This window comes from Peromyscus californicus, unplaced genomic scaffold (genome assembly GCF_007827085.1).
Source record: "Peromyscus californicus insignis strain IS unplaced genomic scaffold, ASM782708v3 Scaffold_9__1_contigs__length_137607984, whole genome shotgun sequence".
NCBI lineage: Eukaryota > Metazoa > Chordata > Mammalia > Rodentia > Cricetidae > Peromyscus > Peromyscus californicus.
In genome coordinates, this window is record NW_026294617.1 from 77,889,016 (window position 1) to 77,906,755 (window position 17,740).

General features: G+C 41.4%; 1 protein-coding gene across 1 annotated transcript in view; it reads left to right on the plus strand.

The window, feature by feature from the left end:
* The window catches only part of Spag17 (sperm associated antigen 17), a 234,269-nt gene that overhangs the window by 56,118 nt on the left and 160,411 nt on the right, over positions 1 to 17,740 (plus strand). Inside the window, exon 4 of the mRNA XM_052731519.1 lies at positions 10,412 to 10,543. Within this exon, the coding sequence (XP_052587479.1) occupies positions 10,412 to 10,543 (132 nt within the window). The remainder of the gene's footprint in view (positions 1 to 10,411; positions 10,544 to 17,740) is intronic.

The window sequence follows — 17,740 nt, forward strand, 5'->3', positions numbered from 1 at the left end:
ACAGATGTAAAGGGTCCAATGACTTGAATTACTTCACAGTTCTGACACTGTGGAGAGATGGATACCAGTTTAATTATGGACAGCTGAAAATGATCTGGGAGTCACCTGCTCTGGATATTTATCATCATTATGAACTTCTCACCAGGCTGCGGCCCGAACACTTTCATAACGTCCCATTTGTGTTGGGCAGACATTATGATTGTACAGAACCCACCTTGTCTGTCACCTTTGAATTTATGGATAGACAATTTAATATTGCTTGATTATTTTCTTTGCCTCCTCTTGGCGTGAGGAAATGTGTTTCAGTCATTTATGTTCTTTTTCCTTCCCTCTTTTTTTTTCGGTCTCTTGCTTGCTCCCCACTGCTGCTGTTACCCTCCCAGCTGCTTTTCCAATTATGCCTCGTTGGAAATTATTCATTACTTAAAGAATGCGGCCCGGATAGGCTAGACGCATGAAGGACCTAGCAATGCAAAGACTGAAATGCAGTCAGCACTCAGTGAACGCAGTGGGAATGAAAGAGGACCCGGACGGAGGGAAGTTTGGGAGATAGAGGACGCTTTCCAGAGACCGCTGCTGTCTTGCCTTACAGACACCATTAAGAAACAGGATTTCTACCTCTAAGGTCCTCTGCCCACTGCTCTGTAACGACACATATTCTTCCACATTCTCCTTCTATTTCTGCCTTTCTCAAAATGGACCTTGATTTTTCCCAGCGGGGTTAGTCAAAGGGTTGAATGGACTGAGCAGTCGGGCTCCAGCCAGCAGGTAATAAGCCTCACCCATCCAGCTGCTCCCCAGTCCTCCTCTCTCCTGAGAGCCTTTCAGGAGTCCCCATTCCATACTCCATACTTAGATATCACTAAGAGCTAACTTCAGCCAGGAACTGTGATGAAAATATCGCTTACCACACTTAGTCTTTGTAGGAATTCCTTTAAATGTCAATATTGTCATGAGAACAGCAATGCTCACATTCTCTTTCTGTACATCTCTCTCAGTAGGGGGTGATCCACAGCCCCCCACCCCCAGATACCATTTTGACAGTCTCTGGAAATATTGACCATCACAGCTAGGTAGAAGCCATGGATGAGAGAAGCATCCTATAGTTCACAGGAAAACCTTCCACAAGGGTTACTGGTTCAAAATATCGATAGTGCCACTGATGAGAAGCTTGGAGATGGATTTTTTTTTAATCTCTGAAGCTTGAAGGGGTTAAGTAGCTTGTTCAAAGCTACCTGGTGATATCTGGGAAGACTACAGTGTCCTAACTTGTGCCTTTGAGTCACATTGCAGTTCAAAGGCTCCAGCAATAGGCTAATCATTCCTGGTACCAAAGAAGCCACAGTTCCCAGCAAGAACCCTTTTATATAAGCACAGCTCAATGTATGTGGCCCTTTTCAACTGTTTGCTGACAACCTGCTCCGACATCCTTTTCGTTAAGTCTATAGACTCAAGCCCAAAGAGAGCAACATTTGACTCTTAAGCATTGACATTTTTGTGCACATAGACACACACACTAGGGCCAATAATTCCACTGATTTTTAAATGTTATTAGCAGATACATAACAAATGCAATATAAAGGCAGATTACATAAGTAAATAGTCACACTGCTCCTAAAACTCTTTGAAGAAATAGAGTTGCAGTATACAATGAATAAATTTTACATAATTAATCTGATGAATACTTAACTGATAGATATAACATCTTGTTTTCTGACTATAAATCAAAATGATAGATCATCACAATATTCATTTTAAACTACCAATTAAAAGTGTTGCTGTTTTTCTTTTTACTTCTTCAGTAGCACAAATGCCAGTACTGAAAATAAATATAAATACTGTGTATATTTTAGAAACTCAATTACCTCCAAATTTTGTTTGAGGCACTCATATTTTGTAATCACCCTTGTATGTGTGTACCCAATACCAGTCACAGCACATGCTTTCACAAGTCACACAAATGCATGCATAGCCAGATCCTGTATCTCACACTCAGCACACCTTTCTGCCTTTTTCTCTCTCACAGGCTCTGTTGTATCCATGTCTACACCCACTCACATTCTCCCACACTTGTGCTGCTCCCGCCCGGGTCACAGGATGTGTTAGTTACTTAAGGAAGAGTTTATCTTGGTTTATCATCCCAGTGGGAGAGTTTATAGTGGTAGGTACAGCATGCCATGGCCAAAGGCACGGCAGGAGGAGCAGGAAGCTGGCTGATCACTTGTTCTCCACATACAGAAATAAGAGAGAGACCAGAAAGTGGAGTGAAGCAGTGAACCCCAAAAGCCTGCTGGCAGTGATGCACATCCTCTAGCAAGGCCTCACCTCCTACAGGTCCTGTAAACTTTGCAAACAGAGCCACCAGCTGTCAACCAAGTGTTCAAACACATTGCCAATGGAAAACATTTCTCATTCTAACCACAAGAAAAGGACTTCCATATCTCATCCAGAATTTCTCTCCTGTGTGGTCTGTTCCTCAGCTACAGCAACACTAAGCAGGGAAAAAGGTGTTCCAAGAAGCACAAATGTTGAGACTGGGTTTCCTTTCACTGCTAGCCTTGGGTGTGGAGGTCCTTTAAGTTTGAGAGAAGAGTCACCCCCTGCCCTCAATCCTGCACAGCCATATCCAGTACTCACTGCTTGGAAAGCTTCCCCCACACTCTGTACTGAAGCACATAGTCTCAAAACACAGCTAATCACCCATATAACTAAATTAAATACAAAGTGAGTTGCCAAGGGAAATTTCTCCCGTTCTCCTAAGTGTTAGGATGCAAAAGGCACCAGGCATTGAGAAAGCATATCAGAGGAGGGAGAGGTAACAGAAAAAAATCAAAAGTAAACTGATAATCTTTGATTTTTTTGCCTCACACCAGCCCTGTTTATCTTCATACAGCAATAGATTTCCTAAATGCCCAGAAACAAAGATCTCAGCCTTGCCACCACAGATTTTCAATGCTGCCCACTTCAGCACACTGTGAATCTGAGCACACACTGTTACTGTCACAAGTGTGCAGGTTTTGCTTACACTGGTGGCATCTGTTGAGGATGGGCTGAACAATTGTCTTTTCTGGGTGTCTAAGTTAGGTTTTTATTGCTGTGAGGAGACACCATGACTATGGCAATGCTTATAGAGAAAACATTTAATTGAGGGTTGCTTGCTTAGAGGTTCAGTCCATTATGATCATGAAGGGAAGCATGGCAGCACGCAGGCAGACATGGGACTGGAGCAGAGTGTGCTACATCTTGCAGGCAAGAGGAAGCTGACTGACTGTCACACTGAGGGAAGCTTGAGCAAAAGAGACCTCAAAACCCACCCCCACAGTGACACACTTGCTCCAACAAGGCCATACCTACTACTAGTGCCACTCCCTTTGGGGACCATTTTCTTTCAAACCATCACATTCTACCTCCTGGCCCCTAAAGACTTATGGCCATATCATAAGGCAAAAATGCATTCAGTCCAACTTCAAAAGTCCCCATAGTCTATCATAGTCTCTACACAGTTTAAAAGTCCAAAGTCTCTTCTGAAATGCATGGCGGTCTCTTAACTGTAATCCCCCTGTAAAAATCAAAATCAAAAAAGCATAACACATACTTTCAACATACAATGGCACAGGATATACATTACCATTCCAAAACACAAGGAAGGGAGCATAGTAAGGCAATACTGGACCAAAGCAAGACCTAAAACCAGCTGGGCAAACTCCAAACTCTGCATTTCCATGTATGATGTCAAAATGTTCTTCAGATCTCCAACTCCTTCCAGCTTTGTTGACTACAACACACTTCTCTCTCTTGGGCTGGTTCCACTCCCTGTTAGCAGCTCTCCTCAGCAGGTATCCTACAACTCTGGCATCTCCAACATTTTAGGTTCTCTAAGGCAATCCATGCCTCACCTTCACAGTTTCATGCAATGGCCTCTCTACTAGGCCTCCATTCAGGGACACCTTGACACATGCCTGGTCTCAGCGGCTTTCTTTAGGTTCAGAGGCAAATTCCATATCCTGTTTCTTCTATCCTTAACTCTAAAGCTAGAACCATGTGGCCTTAGCTGCCAAGCTCTGCTGCTTACTAGGGCTGGAACTTGGTCCCCTCTATTAAATTACATCTTCACCAGCTTTCTGTCTTTCACTGCCTAAGCTTGGCTATCCTGAAACTTGCTCTGTAGACCAGGCCGGCCTCAAACTCAGAGATCTGCCAGCCTCTGCCTTCCCAGTGCTGGGATTAAAGGAGTGAACCAACACACCTCAGCTCTAAACTTTTCTTTAATTCCTTTTCTGGGTGGGATCTTGCCCTGAGGTTACCCCTCCCTTTATTCCATTTCTTAATCCTTTTATCTTCTTGAACACAGGATTTAGCTCCATCTCACTTCCTGATGCTCTTTTTCCCCTCAGAGCTTACATTTTGTAAACTTTACTCTGCTCAGCTTGCTCCTTTTCATTATACGTCTTCATTAGAGTAACCACTAATATCCACACAACAGAGTCTATACTAGGCTGTTTTGAGATTTCCTCTGCCAATGGAATTAATCCAACACTCTTGACTTTAGCCTCAGGCACACTCTTTGGACAAGGGCAAAAGGCAGCCACTTTCATCATTAAAATGTCACAAGACCAGTCTCTAGGCCACATACCAACATTCTTCTTTGAAATCTCTTGGTCCTCACAGTTCATCAAATCACACTCAGCACCACTGTCTTCCATGCTCCTACTAGTATGACCCATTAAGCAGTGCTTAAAGCATTCCACTGCTTTCCTAACCCAAAGTACCAAAGCCCATATTACTCCAAACAAAAGCATGGTCAGCAATACCCCACTCCTGGTACCAATTTCTGTTTGAGTTTGGGTTTTTTTGTTTTTGTTTTTATTTGCTGTGAGGAAACACCATGACCATGGTAATGCTTATAAACAAAACATTTAATTGAGAGTGGCTTATTATAATTTCAGAGGTTCAGTCCATTATGTTCATGAAAGGGAGGAGCATGGCAGCATGGAGGCAGACATGGTGCTGGGGCTAAGAGTACTACATCTTGCAGGCAACAGGAAGGTTACTGCCACACTGAGGGAAGCTTGAGCAAAAGAGACCTCAAAGCCTACCCCCCCCATAGTGACACACTTCCTACAACAAGGTCACACCTACTAATAGTGCCACTCCCTTTGGAGGCCATTTTCTTCCAAACTACCACACTGGGTATAAAATAAAAAAATCCCAAAACACAATTTTAAATGAAATAAACTTTTCCCCGCTTTTCACATCAAAAACCACCCTGACCAAAACACATGGCTACTTACATGTTAGTTTTATCCAATTAAAAATAAAATAAAAAATTTCAGTTCCTTCAACTTCTAGCAATATTCAGCTAATCATTAGCCACCATACACAGAAGCCATATCTTACAGTACAGATAAAGAACATTTCAATTACTACACCCACCTCCAAATAAAACTATCACTATCAATATAGACAAAGATATAAAGTTGAAGAATGTCCTGTGTTGGTGATGGTGGACAACAGACTGACCCATGACATGTTGGTAGGAACAAAAATGCTACTAGTAAGAATATATGGAAGTCTAATATGAAAAAATAGCCTGCATGTCCACCTAATTAAATGACCAAACACATAAGAGAAGACTACTGTCTATTAAAAAACACACACATGAGTAAAACATGTCAGTACAGCAAATTGTCCCAGATGTTTTTACATAAAACACAAGCCACAAATCACGTAATCATACAAATAGCCTGGTTACATAAAACATGAAGAGGGTGTGTGTTTATGTACATAAATATATATAGATATATAGATATAGATAGAGAGGAGAGAGGGGGAGATCTGCTTATAAATGTACAGAGTACTATGGAAGGCAGCATGTGGATTGGTTCATAGTGGTCATCTTTAGAAAGAGGTCTGGTACAAGAATTGGGGAGATATTCTCTTTTTGCTGCACAGCCTCTTCTATTGTTGAGATGTTTTTACCATGGGAATGGATAATGAATCCATCATACAATGAGAAAATGAGTTAACCAAAAGAAGGTGATTGTAAAAATTAGGCCTAATTTAGATCCTTTTTATCTAAAAGCCTGCTGATTGCTTAGCTCTGTGTAAGTTTGGGTAGCATTGATCTCTAGTTGGAGATTCTACCCTTGTGTGCTAAATTATCCACCCAATTCTAAGTAATCTACCCAAAGAAGGGCTAAATATAAAATAATGCTTTGTAAATTGCCAGAGTTAGAGCAAAATTCCATAGCCCCCAAGAAAAACTCTCAAACCAAAGGATCTTTCCCTGCAAGGGGACCCCATAACAGTTAAAATCTTCTGAAAGAAATGGCTTCCCTTGGCCTTCTACCTCCCCTGTCTCTCACACACATAGCCCTTCCTTGCCATCTCCTTCACAACTTGCCTTAAAATTCTGCTCCAGGCAGAAGAAATGCAGATCCAAAATCTGCACATCTGCAGCACTCACTTGCGATCAAATGTGCATATTAAGCAGTGAACAAGCTGTCCCTTGTGGTAACACACTGGGGAAATCAGGCAGAAACCTCATGGTTTTCTACCTCATCCATCCGTCCGTCCGTCCATCCGTCCATCCGTCCGTCCATCCATCCATCCATCCACCCATCCATCCATCCATCCATCCATCCAGTTGCCATGGGAATGTAGAAACCAATTCTAAGCACTGGGAAGGCATCTGCCTGTGCTTAGTATGTGAAGAGGTGCTGCAAAGAGGAAGAGTGGTTGGGGGGAGCACTAGTATCTGTGGGTGGGCCTGACTGATCCCCAGACAAGGGAACGATTTCGCTTCTTTGTTTTATTTTCATTATCTCAAATCATTAGATGGCAAATCCGATGGAATCTTCTCCATGCACAGTGAGTGTTGCAGAGGCAGATGTTGTTCCTGCTTAGTGTGCTCAGAATCCCCAAGCATCCTCAGAGAAAAGGGCATCCATCCACATCTTCAAAGCACTCTTCACACAGCAACTATGTCCCATCCCCACTGTACTGCTTGACATTCTTCCACAGTGACCTCTCCCAGCATAGTTCCCATTCAGTCACTCTACCCAAAGCCTCCTCATGTGGGCAGGTCCTTCCACCTGCAGCCCTGAGCTCCTGAGCTCCCCGGGACTCTAAGGCTTCACCTCACCACAGTTCTCACCATTTTAATGAGTTCAGTTCATCCCTACAGTTCATGTTGGGTTTCTGCCTCAAGCCAGGCACAGGGACCTGATGAGTGCCCAGGTTCAAACCCATATCGGACTTCTTTTCTGACCAGTTTGGGAAACCAAGATTTTTGTCTAATTGCAGTCAGCTTCCTGCTACTGTGTTCCGACAAGTCTTCCCAAACTTACAGCCTTTGTTATCTTGTTATCAAATAAACACACTCACATGCAGAGAGAGAAGAGGGAGCACACAGACTGAAATACATACAAAAAGAAATATACATACCCAGATGTACGTACACATGTTGACCTTAACTCCCAGACAAATAACCTCTAGGGTACTGAAAGGTGGAAGGTTGACGCCTTTTCCTTAATTAGCACACATTAGGCAGGGAAATGAATGAAGCCTTTCCAACGTGGTCTGTAAAAAGGAGAGTCTTCTTGTAAATCCCCTGCCCCTTTCAGTTTTTAATTCCCTAAAAGGTGTCCTTCAAACAAAGGTCCGCTGAGGATTTGTTGTTCATCTAAAACCCAAGTCCTGGCTTCTGACTCTACATCTGCGAGTAACGGTGTGGAAAGAAAGAATTGCTGGTGGGAACTCACGTGTGCAGACCTTTTCTTTGCTGCCTCTCCTGGGGATGGCCACAGGAAAAGGTCCAGTCTCAAATTTTAAGTTGGCATAGACTTGTTTCTTTCTTGTTTTCTTTAACTTCATTAATTATCCCAAGGACATTCAAAAGAGCCATAGCTGGAGTCATGTGACTTCAGAGAAAGCCCAGAGGACAGGTGTGTCCAGGCTTTGCCATCATGTGTGGTGCCTCTTGTAGGCTGAGCTGTCTGGGGGTGTGTCTGGCACTGAGTGGTTTCCTTATGGACCATCAGGGCCAGCCAGAAGGAGGCGTTCCACAGGGCTACATCACCCTCTACTGTACCCACTTTGCATCTACAGCTCATCAAGTGCCAGGTGCCTGCTATCCCAGTGACATTTCCCAGCACCCATCTCCTCGCAAGAGTAAGACATCAGTGCTTGTTTGATGATATGCCAGGTTTTTATTGAAACCCAGCATGCTACAATTTTCAGATATGTAAATTAACTTTTATGGCCTGCAAAATACTTCTCTCTGGGAACTTTTGCTGGTGCTTCTAGTACATTTTAACCCAATGAGGTAATGTTCATGCACTTTTGGAGTCAAGAGGCTAGGAAGTACATCCAGATACATCCCATCCGTTGCCACGACACTAGGTGGGCTTCACCCAAACCTTTCTAGGCACAGGTGAGAATCCAATCTTCGAAGATCACCAGGAGAAGACTGAGGCTCTGGGTAGCCTGCTCCAGCACTGACTCCCTTCAACACTGTCATGATCTCCATACTCCACAAGAATGTTCCATGCCAGACTACTATGAGCTTTAAAACCCCAAATTTGAATATTTGGGACCAGATGTCATAAAGCAGCCTGATTGTCAACACACTATTCAGCTGCTATTGAAAAATGACATTTCAAACCAAACATTGACACTCACCCTTGGGGTTGGGCCCAGTCACACAGCTTCATTTTAAAACAAGTTCCTAGGCAGTAGACCCCCTTAGGATCCCAGAACATCTTGGATCTGGTCATTATTAAATGGAGAGGATCTGCAGGTATCCTGTCCATTTCCTTGATCCCTAAAATCACATCAATCATGCCCTTTCCGTAATTTGTGCCAGCACAACAGAACCTGCCAAGAAAAGCAGCACTGTGCTTCCTGGGGAGCACTCCTGTCTCCACACCCTACATACACATACACACAAGACACACACACACACAAACACACACACACACACACACTCACAGATGCACAGATGCACAGACACATACACACATAGATATACACACACACACATAGATGCACACACACATACAGCTTTTGGGTCTCTGGTTTGTTCCGTTGGTTTTTGGAAAGGGAAGCTTTAAAGACCTCCTCTTCCTGGGTTTCTCATCCTCAGTGCAGAGCAGGAACCTGTGCAGTCTCCACAAATTCTAATCACATTTTGGCATGTGAAGATCCACAGGGCATTCTCCAGTTCGAAGCAAAATATGCACCTCCCTTCCGTTAAGCTATTTCCTTTGGCAAAGGGGAAAGTCAGAAAGACTGGACTGGCCATGGAAACCCTGACCCAAGAACTAGTGTGAGCCTCAGACAAGACACAGCTCCAGAGAAGCAGTGCACACGGTCATTGTCTGAGATGGAGAGCCTGAAATTGACACCATATGCACCAGAGGAGTGATTGCTCCAAGGGGTGGGGGAGAAAAGCCACATGTCAGAACATTTTAGCAACACCTAATCCATCTCGAGGTTATAAATAAATATGATGCTCCTTTAAAAACAAAAGTTGAAAAATCTTTAACTAGATTGCTTCTGTGACAATCCTTCAGGCAGAAGTGGACTTTATTAGGGAGACAACAGGAATAAGGAGAAACGCATAACAACTTTTATGGTATATTTTACATGATTTTATTTTTTCTTGCAGTAAATAAAGTGGTTATAGGGCTCCAAGGAAAAGGACCCAGATGTTAGAAAGTTGTGTGAAATTTAGGGGAAACAAGCTGTAAAAAACACAGCCATAAAATAGGCTGTCAGTGCCACACATCTGGACAATACAGCTGTATGTTCCCAGTGCCTGTCGTCACCCAAAGAAAACTCAATAACCTCATTTCACCCCAATTAGTCCACATACCAACAGGATCAACATTAAGCTGCAAGAGGGGTGCAACATTCATATGGTGCCCCTGTGTCAAGCAGCTTTTATCTTTCACTTGGATTTGGTCACCAAGAAATAAGAGACTGCCAACATAGTCGTTTCCACTATTATAAAACTCGATTCTATTATAATGTCCTAATAAGTCAAAGTGTGACAGTTTGGACTACTGGCTATGCCAAACAACAACAGACTTTCTGTAGCATGAAAGTGACTTGTCAATCATCCCAGATGGGACCCTGCCTGGGTCTACTTAGCACAGTTCTGGGAGTCTGGCACCATTGTACAAAGTGCTTGCCACCTTGTGGGAGACGAAGCCGGGAGTGAAACAAGCCAATCTCAATGGCACTGGGCACGTTTCCCCGTGTATGTATTTGGCCAGTAAGGGCCTGTCTTTGCATTAAGATAAATATCCCAAAACCAAAGAAAGCACCATCTCATCCTCTTATCACTGATAGACTGTGTCAAAGACTGTAAAATGTCACCTTTCCTAATAATCGTGTTTCTTTTTAGGTGTTGGTGGCAGCAAAAACAATTATGGACAGTGGAGAGAAACTTACCTTACCTTTGATTGGGAAACTCTTGAAATTTCAACTTCTCCAGGTTAAAGTAAAGGACCAGCAGAGACGAGAAAACGAAAAGAAGGTACTGTACGGCACCTGGGCCCCCAGACCTCAGCAAGTAGTTGGTGAAGCACAGTTAAAGACGTTCCCCCTTCCTAAGCCACCAGAGCCTGTGACCTGGCAAAGCGGAAAGTCACCTTTTGTCCTTAGGGAAGGAGCTACTCATAGATGTGTTTGAAGAACTGTGATGACATTAAAACAAGTACCCTCATTTGTGAAAGTGGCGATATCCAGGTCATGCAATCAAGGTGGTTTTGTGGTAGAATCCTTAAAGTATTATAGCAGTAACGGGGTCCAGGAAAGAGACAGAGACACAGCAAGTAAATATAAAAACAAGAGGGCAGCGTCCTCAAGTCTGGAGCTCATTGTTTACATTATCTGTGATACTCTCGGAGTGTTCATTAGAATGGCTAACACCACTGTCCTTCCATAGCAAAGTGACAGTTTCAGGAGCATCCATCCTTCCTATTTCCAGACCCTCCATTTGATCATTTTTTCACATATGGAAACTTTTCATTTACTTTGCCTATGGAAATCAACCAGCCTGCTTTTTTAAGTCATATTTGCATCTGAAAAAAATATTTTAAAAAGCTCTCAGTAAACTGATGCCCAATTCAGAGCCATTTGTTATGATCATTACTTGAAGTGAGAAATGCTTTCCTTAGTTTTCAAATCATGCTGAAATATCTTTGTGATGCCAAATGCTTCTCTATGTATGTGTGTAATGAGTGTGCACATGCATATGTGAAATGGGTTAGAAATGTGAATCCTTTGTGACCTTAAGTAGAAGGGACAAAAACCAACTGATGGAAACAGAAAAGGTAAATATGTATTCCCATGATGCCTCCCTTACCTTTGAAAAATCCTTAGGTCTAGGAATCCTATTTGATTAAACTTCTGACTGGATAGTTGTGGTGGCCATCAAAATGATGATGATGACGACATCATTTTGTTCTTGCAATATAGGGCTCTATGCTTTCCTAAGAGAAGCCCGTTTATCATCGTATTATGGTGGCACATATGTACCCAGGAAAATTCTATTCCCAGAAGTGGTTGGTGTTATAGTTTTCTATCTACTGATGCTCCTTCCATCATTGATCGTAGATTTGTACCTTAAGAAACACTCAGAGAAGTTAAGAGTTAGCAGAAGGGAATTTAGACCATATCAAACTACTATAGAAATCACTTCTTTTGTGTTTAAATGCCAATGTCACGGGAGAACTTGAATTATACACTTTTATTATATAAACCGTGTGTTTAGTAAAACGTCCACACCTGTGCACAGACAAACAGGGTACTGGAGTGTCACTTTATGTGTTTGCCACCTATTATAATTCAGTAATTGTTTACTGCAATATTTTCAGATTTCCGTAAGCAATCTTCAAATAAAAGTAGAATATCCTAGACACTTGGGAATTTCTTAATGCATGAAATGACATAAAATATGCTTGCCTTATTCTTTTGCTCGGCGTTTCTCTGAATTGTGAACTATTCAACACAGTTAGGAAATTCTGAGCCTATGGAAAGAACCCAGATTTGCTTGTTGAAAATCTGAGTGTCTAATGAACTGTGGCTTGAACTTTAGATATTGGGGAAAAAAGCATGAGGCACAGTAAAAGAGCTCTGAGCAATTAAGAACCAACAATTACATAATCTAATTTAATGTCCTTATTATCAGTGGTTCCCAGAGCGTGAGTCCCTTGTGTCTGAGTTGAAACCATCTGAGTAGGTGCTAAATAAATTGATGAAAACTGATTGGAATAGATTATTCCCTAGAAAGTCCTCCTCATAAATGTGAGATGAAAGGAGTTGTTTGCGGGGTGAGGTAATCTGTGTACATTTTGGCAACACTGCCCGAGAGGTTAGTTGGAACAATTGAGGTTAATGCTTGTCAGCCAAAAGTCTAGTAGAGAGCAAAGTAAGCATGTATAACATATAGTCTGCTACAGCTAATGGAAGTGTGTTCACACTGGGGAAGAGGATTTTCTTCCTCTGCTGAACCCAGGAGAAGGCAATGCTTTTGCAGAGGGAGTGGGTCTTCAGCCTTTTCAACCTTGCCATTAAGTCTACAGAGATATTTGCTTTCATGTGTTAATTCTAGTATATTGCTTACATCTGTACAGCCCCAAGAATGTTTTATATCTTCTGTGTTTGATTTTTGGAAACGAACTTTCTAAAAAATCAATGCTTTAAAAAAAAAAATCCGTAGCAGTAATTACAGAAAACGTTGGGGCAAAGATGAGAATGCAGAGAACTAATGGAGTTAGGTGTCTCTTGTCTCTTCGCCCCTGTGGAACAGATGTCATGTGTCACTATATATTTGGTCCTATTTCCTCAATCAAAATTTTCTTTCCAAGTAAATGGTAAATTATACTTTCAAGTGCCAGATAGAACAAAGATACTTTAGACTCGGTGAAGTCAAAGAGCGTGCTGCAGTTGGATTCTGGCCATTGCTTTTGCCTTCTGCTTTGAAAGAAAACTTGTTAGGTTATTAACATCATGAAAACTATAAGAAAGAGGTACTTTGGAGAAAAAGTGTAAAACCTTTAGGATGTGAATTCCTAGGATACATGTGGCAGCTTCTAATTGTAAATAGGTTGAACCTGTTTGAAAACATGGATCTGTTTGGAAACACTTTGATAATGACTTCCAGATAGATCAATATAGATATAGATGATGATATAAATATAGATTAGAAGCATGCTCTATTGTATAAACATTTCTAAGATTTTAGAGCTTCTGAATATGATTCTCCTGCATTATAATAGCAAGTTAGACTGTTTGTTATGTCATAAAACTTAAACGGGAGTGTTTGCTCAGAAACACATCTCCTTTATACCATTATCTCAATGATCATTCTGTAGTTTTAGTCCTGTTGTTATCATCTGTTGTTATTTCATCAGCTTAGCAAACATTCACTGAAACAAACATCTCTGGACTCGGTGTACCGGGTGCAAGCACTCTCCTAATATTCAGTATGGTTTTTTGTTGTTTTTTTTTTTTTTTTTTTTTTTTTGGTTTTTCGAGACAGGGTTTCTCTGTGTAGCTTTGCGCCTTTCCTGGAACTCGCTTTGGAGACCAGGCTGGCCTCGAACTCACAGAGATCCGCCTGGCTCTGCCTCCCGAGTGCTGGGATTAAAGGCGTGCGCCACCACCGCCCGGCTCAGTATGGTTTTAAAATAAATCACTTGGTTTTTGTTCTGAAACATTTTGATTTGGCTATTATATGAATTTCTATTTTTACTCACTGTGGCTTCTAACAAACTCTAAATTTTGTGTTATATATTAATTATAAGCACTTACTTAACTGTACATTATATCTCAGATTGAAAAACTAAAAGAAAACATTTAATGTTCAAAAAGTTGAAAATGGCTCTGGCTATATATTACAAAAAAAAATCATTGACCTTTAATATCATTGACCAATGTAAATGGAGTCTTCCATCCTTCAGAACTGAAACCAAAATATTTGCAAAGGCTTTCTGAAAAGACCCGAATATATTTTAATTGTGTCTGTCATGGATTAATTCAATCCGCTCTCATTTTCTTAGACTTTTATACCAAATGCTTTTACATGAAAGAACAGCCCTTTCTGTTTGTGGCTTATGTACTGAGAGCATGTTGACTTATTTTCATATGCACCAGAATGGGGGAAAGACAGACATAAAGAACTATGGACTGATAGTATTCAGCAAAATTTTCATTTAAAAAAATTAAAACAGCCCAGAGTAATGAAGCTCACATGAGCCTCCTCCCAAAGAGAAACGCTCCCAAAGAGAGACGCTCCACGGACATTCCCCAGCTTCCTCCAGTCAAAGCCCCCAAAGCTGGAAATCCGCCATCAAAATGCCATTTTTCGCGTGTGTTTTGTTTTAAAAGAAAGGCCATGGGGACAGACCAGGAAATTACAGGCTGGTTAGTTTTGATTCAGTTGTGGTCAAATTCTTCAGAAACTATTTTAAGAAGTCAAACAGAGGAAGAGCAGGGGCTCTGTTCGGAGGGACCCGTGTGGTTCCAGGAAAGAAATAACTTGCCTCACTAGCTGGCTGGAATTCTTTGAGGCAGGATTATCAAAACGAAGATACAACCAACACAAATGGAAGATCTAAGCAACCCCAAACCCCAACAATCCAGGAGAAATAAATGGCTCCCCAGCTGGCCTCTGCAAAACAGAGCTGTGCTTTGCTGGCTGTTTTGATTTTTCTTAATGAAAACTTTTCACAGACTTCTAGAAAATTTTTAGAGGGAAAAAATAGACTAGCCTTTTAAAATAGCAATTAGTAATAGGTATCTACTATTATTGACCATTTAACTCTTTATTTTCAGACATGTTATATCATCTAATGCTTAAATGATTTAATGTAATTAGTACAATGAACCGTTCCCAATTTGCAGACGGTAAGACTGTGGGTGATGGAAAGTTAAACATGTCTGAAGGCCAACAGCTATGCTCTCAGTAGTTAGGAGTCAGTTTGCAGCCATCCAATTGAATGGTGTGTTATTAACCACTGTGAACACCTCTCCTATGTGTCTCAGTAATTCTGTGATGGACTCTGGGCTCTCATGCAGCCAAATGCTATCCAGTCATGTTTCCTCAGGACTCAAGGCTTTACCAGGCAATCTGTCAACAGCCATCTGCTCCCACTAATTACTTTTCATACAACTTCCTGAGATCCAATGTGGGGACAGTTGTCAAGAAAAGGAAGAAAACTCTCCAAAGACACATGCCATTGGGTTAACCAATCACTGATACCAAGGGCAATCATGACATGATTTCTAATCCTTCCTTCCTTCCCAAGAAATCACACAGTCACTTAAGGAAAAACTTTCTGAGACTATTCCACATACCCTAAAGCCTTCTCCTTGCCCCTTTGGATGGTTAACTAGGATATTATTAGTTTGCATGATGACAAAGCCTCTCTGAGCCGTGTCTGATCCTGCAGGAGGCGTATATCACACCTGCCCCTTCTCACCCACCACAGACACTCCCATGTTTTCATTCACTGAACTAGGAACTGCACCAATTACCTCCCATTCCTATTTGATCAGATGAAACAATACATCCCTACACATGAATTTTTTTATTTGTGTATTTATGTGTATATGTGTTGGTACCTACAGAGGGCAAAAAAGGACATTGATCTCCTGGAGCTGAACTTATGCTCAGGCACTTGTGAGCTGCCCAGTGTGGGTGTTGGGAACCAAACTCAAGTCCTCTGGAGGAGCAGAAAGTGCTCTTCACCTCTGAGCCATCTCTCTGGCCCCACTAAACATATATTTTCTTCACTCTAACACAGTGGTTCTCAACATGTGGGTCACAACCCTTTTGGGGGTTGAATGACCCTTTCACAGAGGTCACCTAAGACCATCAGAAAACACAGATATTTAAATTATAATTCACAGCAGTAGCAAAATTACAGTTCTGAAGTAGCAATGAAAATAACTTTATGGTTGGGGGTCACCACATGAGGAACTATATTAAAGGGTCGCAGCCTTAGAAAGGTTGAGACCACTGCTCTAACAGCTCTCCAGAGAGACGAGATCTTAATTCAACTTCATGCATTTTCAGATCATTGGAGGTACTGGAAATGACCTGGAACAGTAAGGAGGGGGAGGGAGAGTGAAGGAGAGCAAACAGAAATTACAGAAGAAAAATATATCTAAGGCATAACAGACACAATACAATACTGCAATCCTGTTATTACCAAATAATGGTAATATTTGGTATGCTTCCTTTTCTGTTATTTCTTTATAGAGTTGTAATCATGGTAAAATATTTCAATAGTTCTTTTAGTTAAAATGTGTCATAATTTTGCTATTATCACAATATCCATATCTATTTTTTTTTTTTTTTTTTTTGGTTTTTCGAGACAGGGTTTCTCTGTGTAGCTTTGCGCCTTTCCTGGAACTCACTTGGTAGCCCAGGCTGGCCTCGAACTCACAGAAATCCGCCTGGCTCTGCCTCCCGAGTGCTGGGATTAAAGGCGTGCGCCACCACCGCCCGGCATATCTATTGTTTTTACTTGTTCTGTGAGTTTCTACTGCTTACCATAATATTCTTATTCATTCTTCTTTTGTTAGACATGTATGTGCTTTCTACATTTGGGGGAATAAATAATATATTCCATAGTACACGGTACTCAATATTTTGACTAACTTAATTAGTGGAGAATTTAGAACTGGATTAACTGGATCCCAAAATGTTCCCAAAATCTTGTGTTTTCAAAGTGAACTGTGACCATTACACATAGTTCTCTATTTAAAAATAAATTCTCTGATCAAATTAACTTGGTGATCACTGTGCGTCATGCACCATCTTGGGGATTTGTTAGTATGATGGCTCATTAAAAATGAAGGAATTTCGTGAAAAAAATTGAAAGTTATCTATTGCACACATGTGTGTACTGAATTTGGAGCGTCCTTGCTCCCCCATTAGCTGCTCTCATCACTCCATTTGTCCTGCTGAATCTTTTTTCATGAGGATAACTATGATTAATTTTGCCTTACCCCATACACAGTCTCTCTGCCTGTCTCTGAGGATCCCACCATCTCTGGCATCTGCCAACTGCTTACCAGGAATAGTGAGATGGTGGAAGAGTTCCAACCCAGCTCCTTATAAAACAGATAATGAGCTATGTTAGTTACAACTTTCACCAGCCTGCTTTTTCATCCCTCTCTTTCATCTTATTGTGAAAACCTTATGGGAGGCCACACATATATGCCAGTTAGTTACACATGATGTGTGGATCATCAGCCATAAGAATATATGATATATAGCTGTTCACCCTCATGTCCTTGGCTTTTACCACTGACCTCCCATTCCTAGTGAGAAAAGGGAGAATGAATGTCAATTATGTTTGAATGTTAACATCAAGATGTCATTGAGAAATAAAATATTATCTAAAACATTTGAAGTATCGAATAACTAGGTTGCTTTAACAGAATAAGATTTTCCCTCGCCTTTAAAAAGATGATAATATAGCTGAAGATTCTAGGTAGAGTCACTTAACAGTCAACTGAGTATGTGGGATGCTGTAAGTGTCTCCAGTTATTGCTTTGTATGAGGCCTCCACATCTGCTAAGTAGCTTAAATGGTTAAGAAATCCCTGTGCCTACCCAAAGCCCTCCCACAGTAGGAGGCATCCAGATGCCTTCTATTCATGCTGTGTTTTAAAGAGAATGCATTCCCAAATGAACTTGACCCTCCATTCATGTGCTA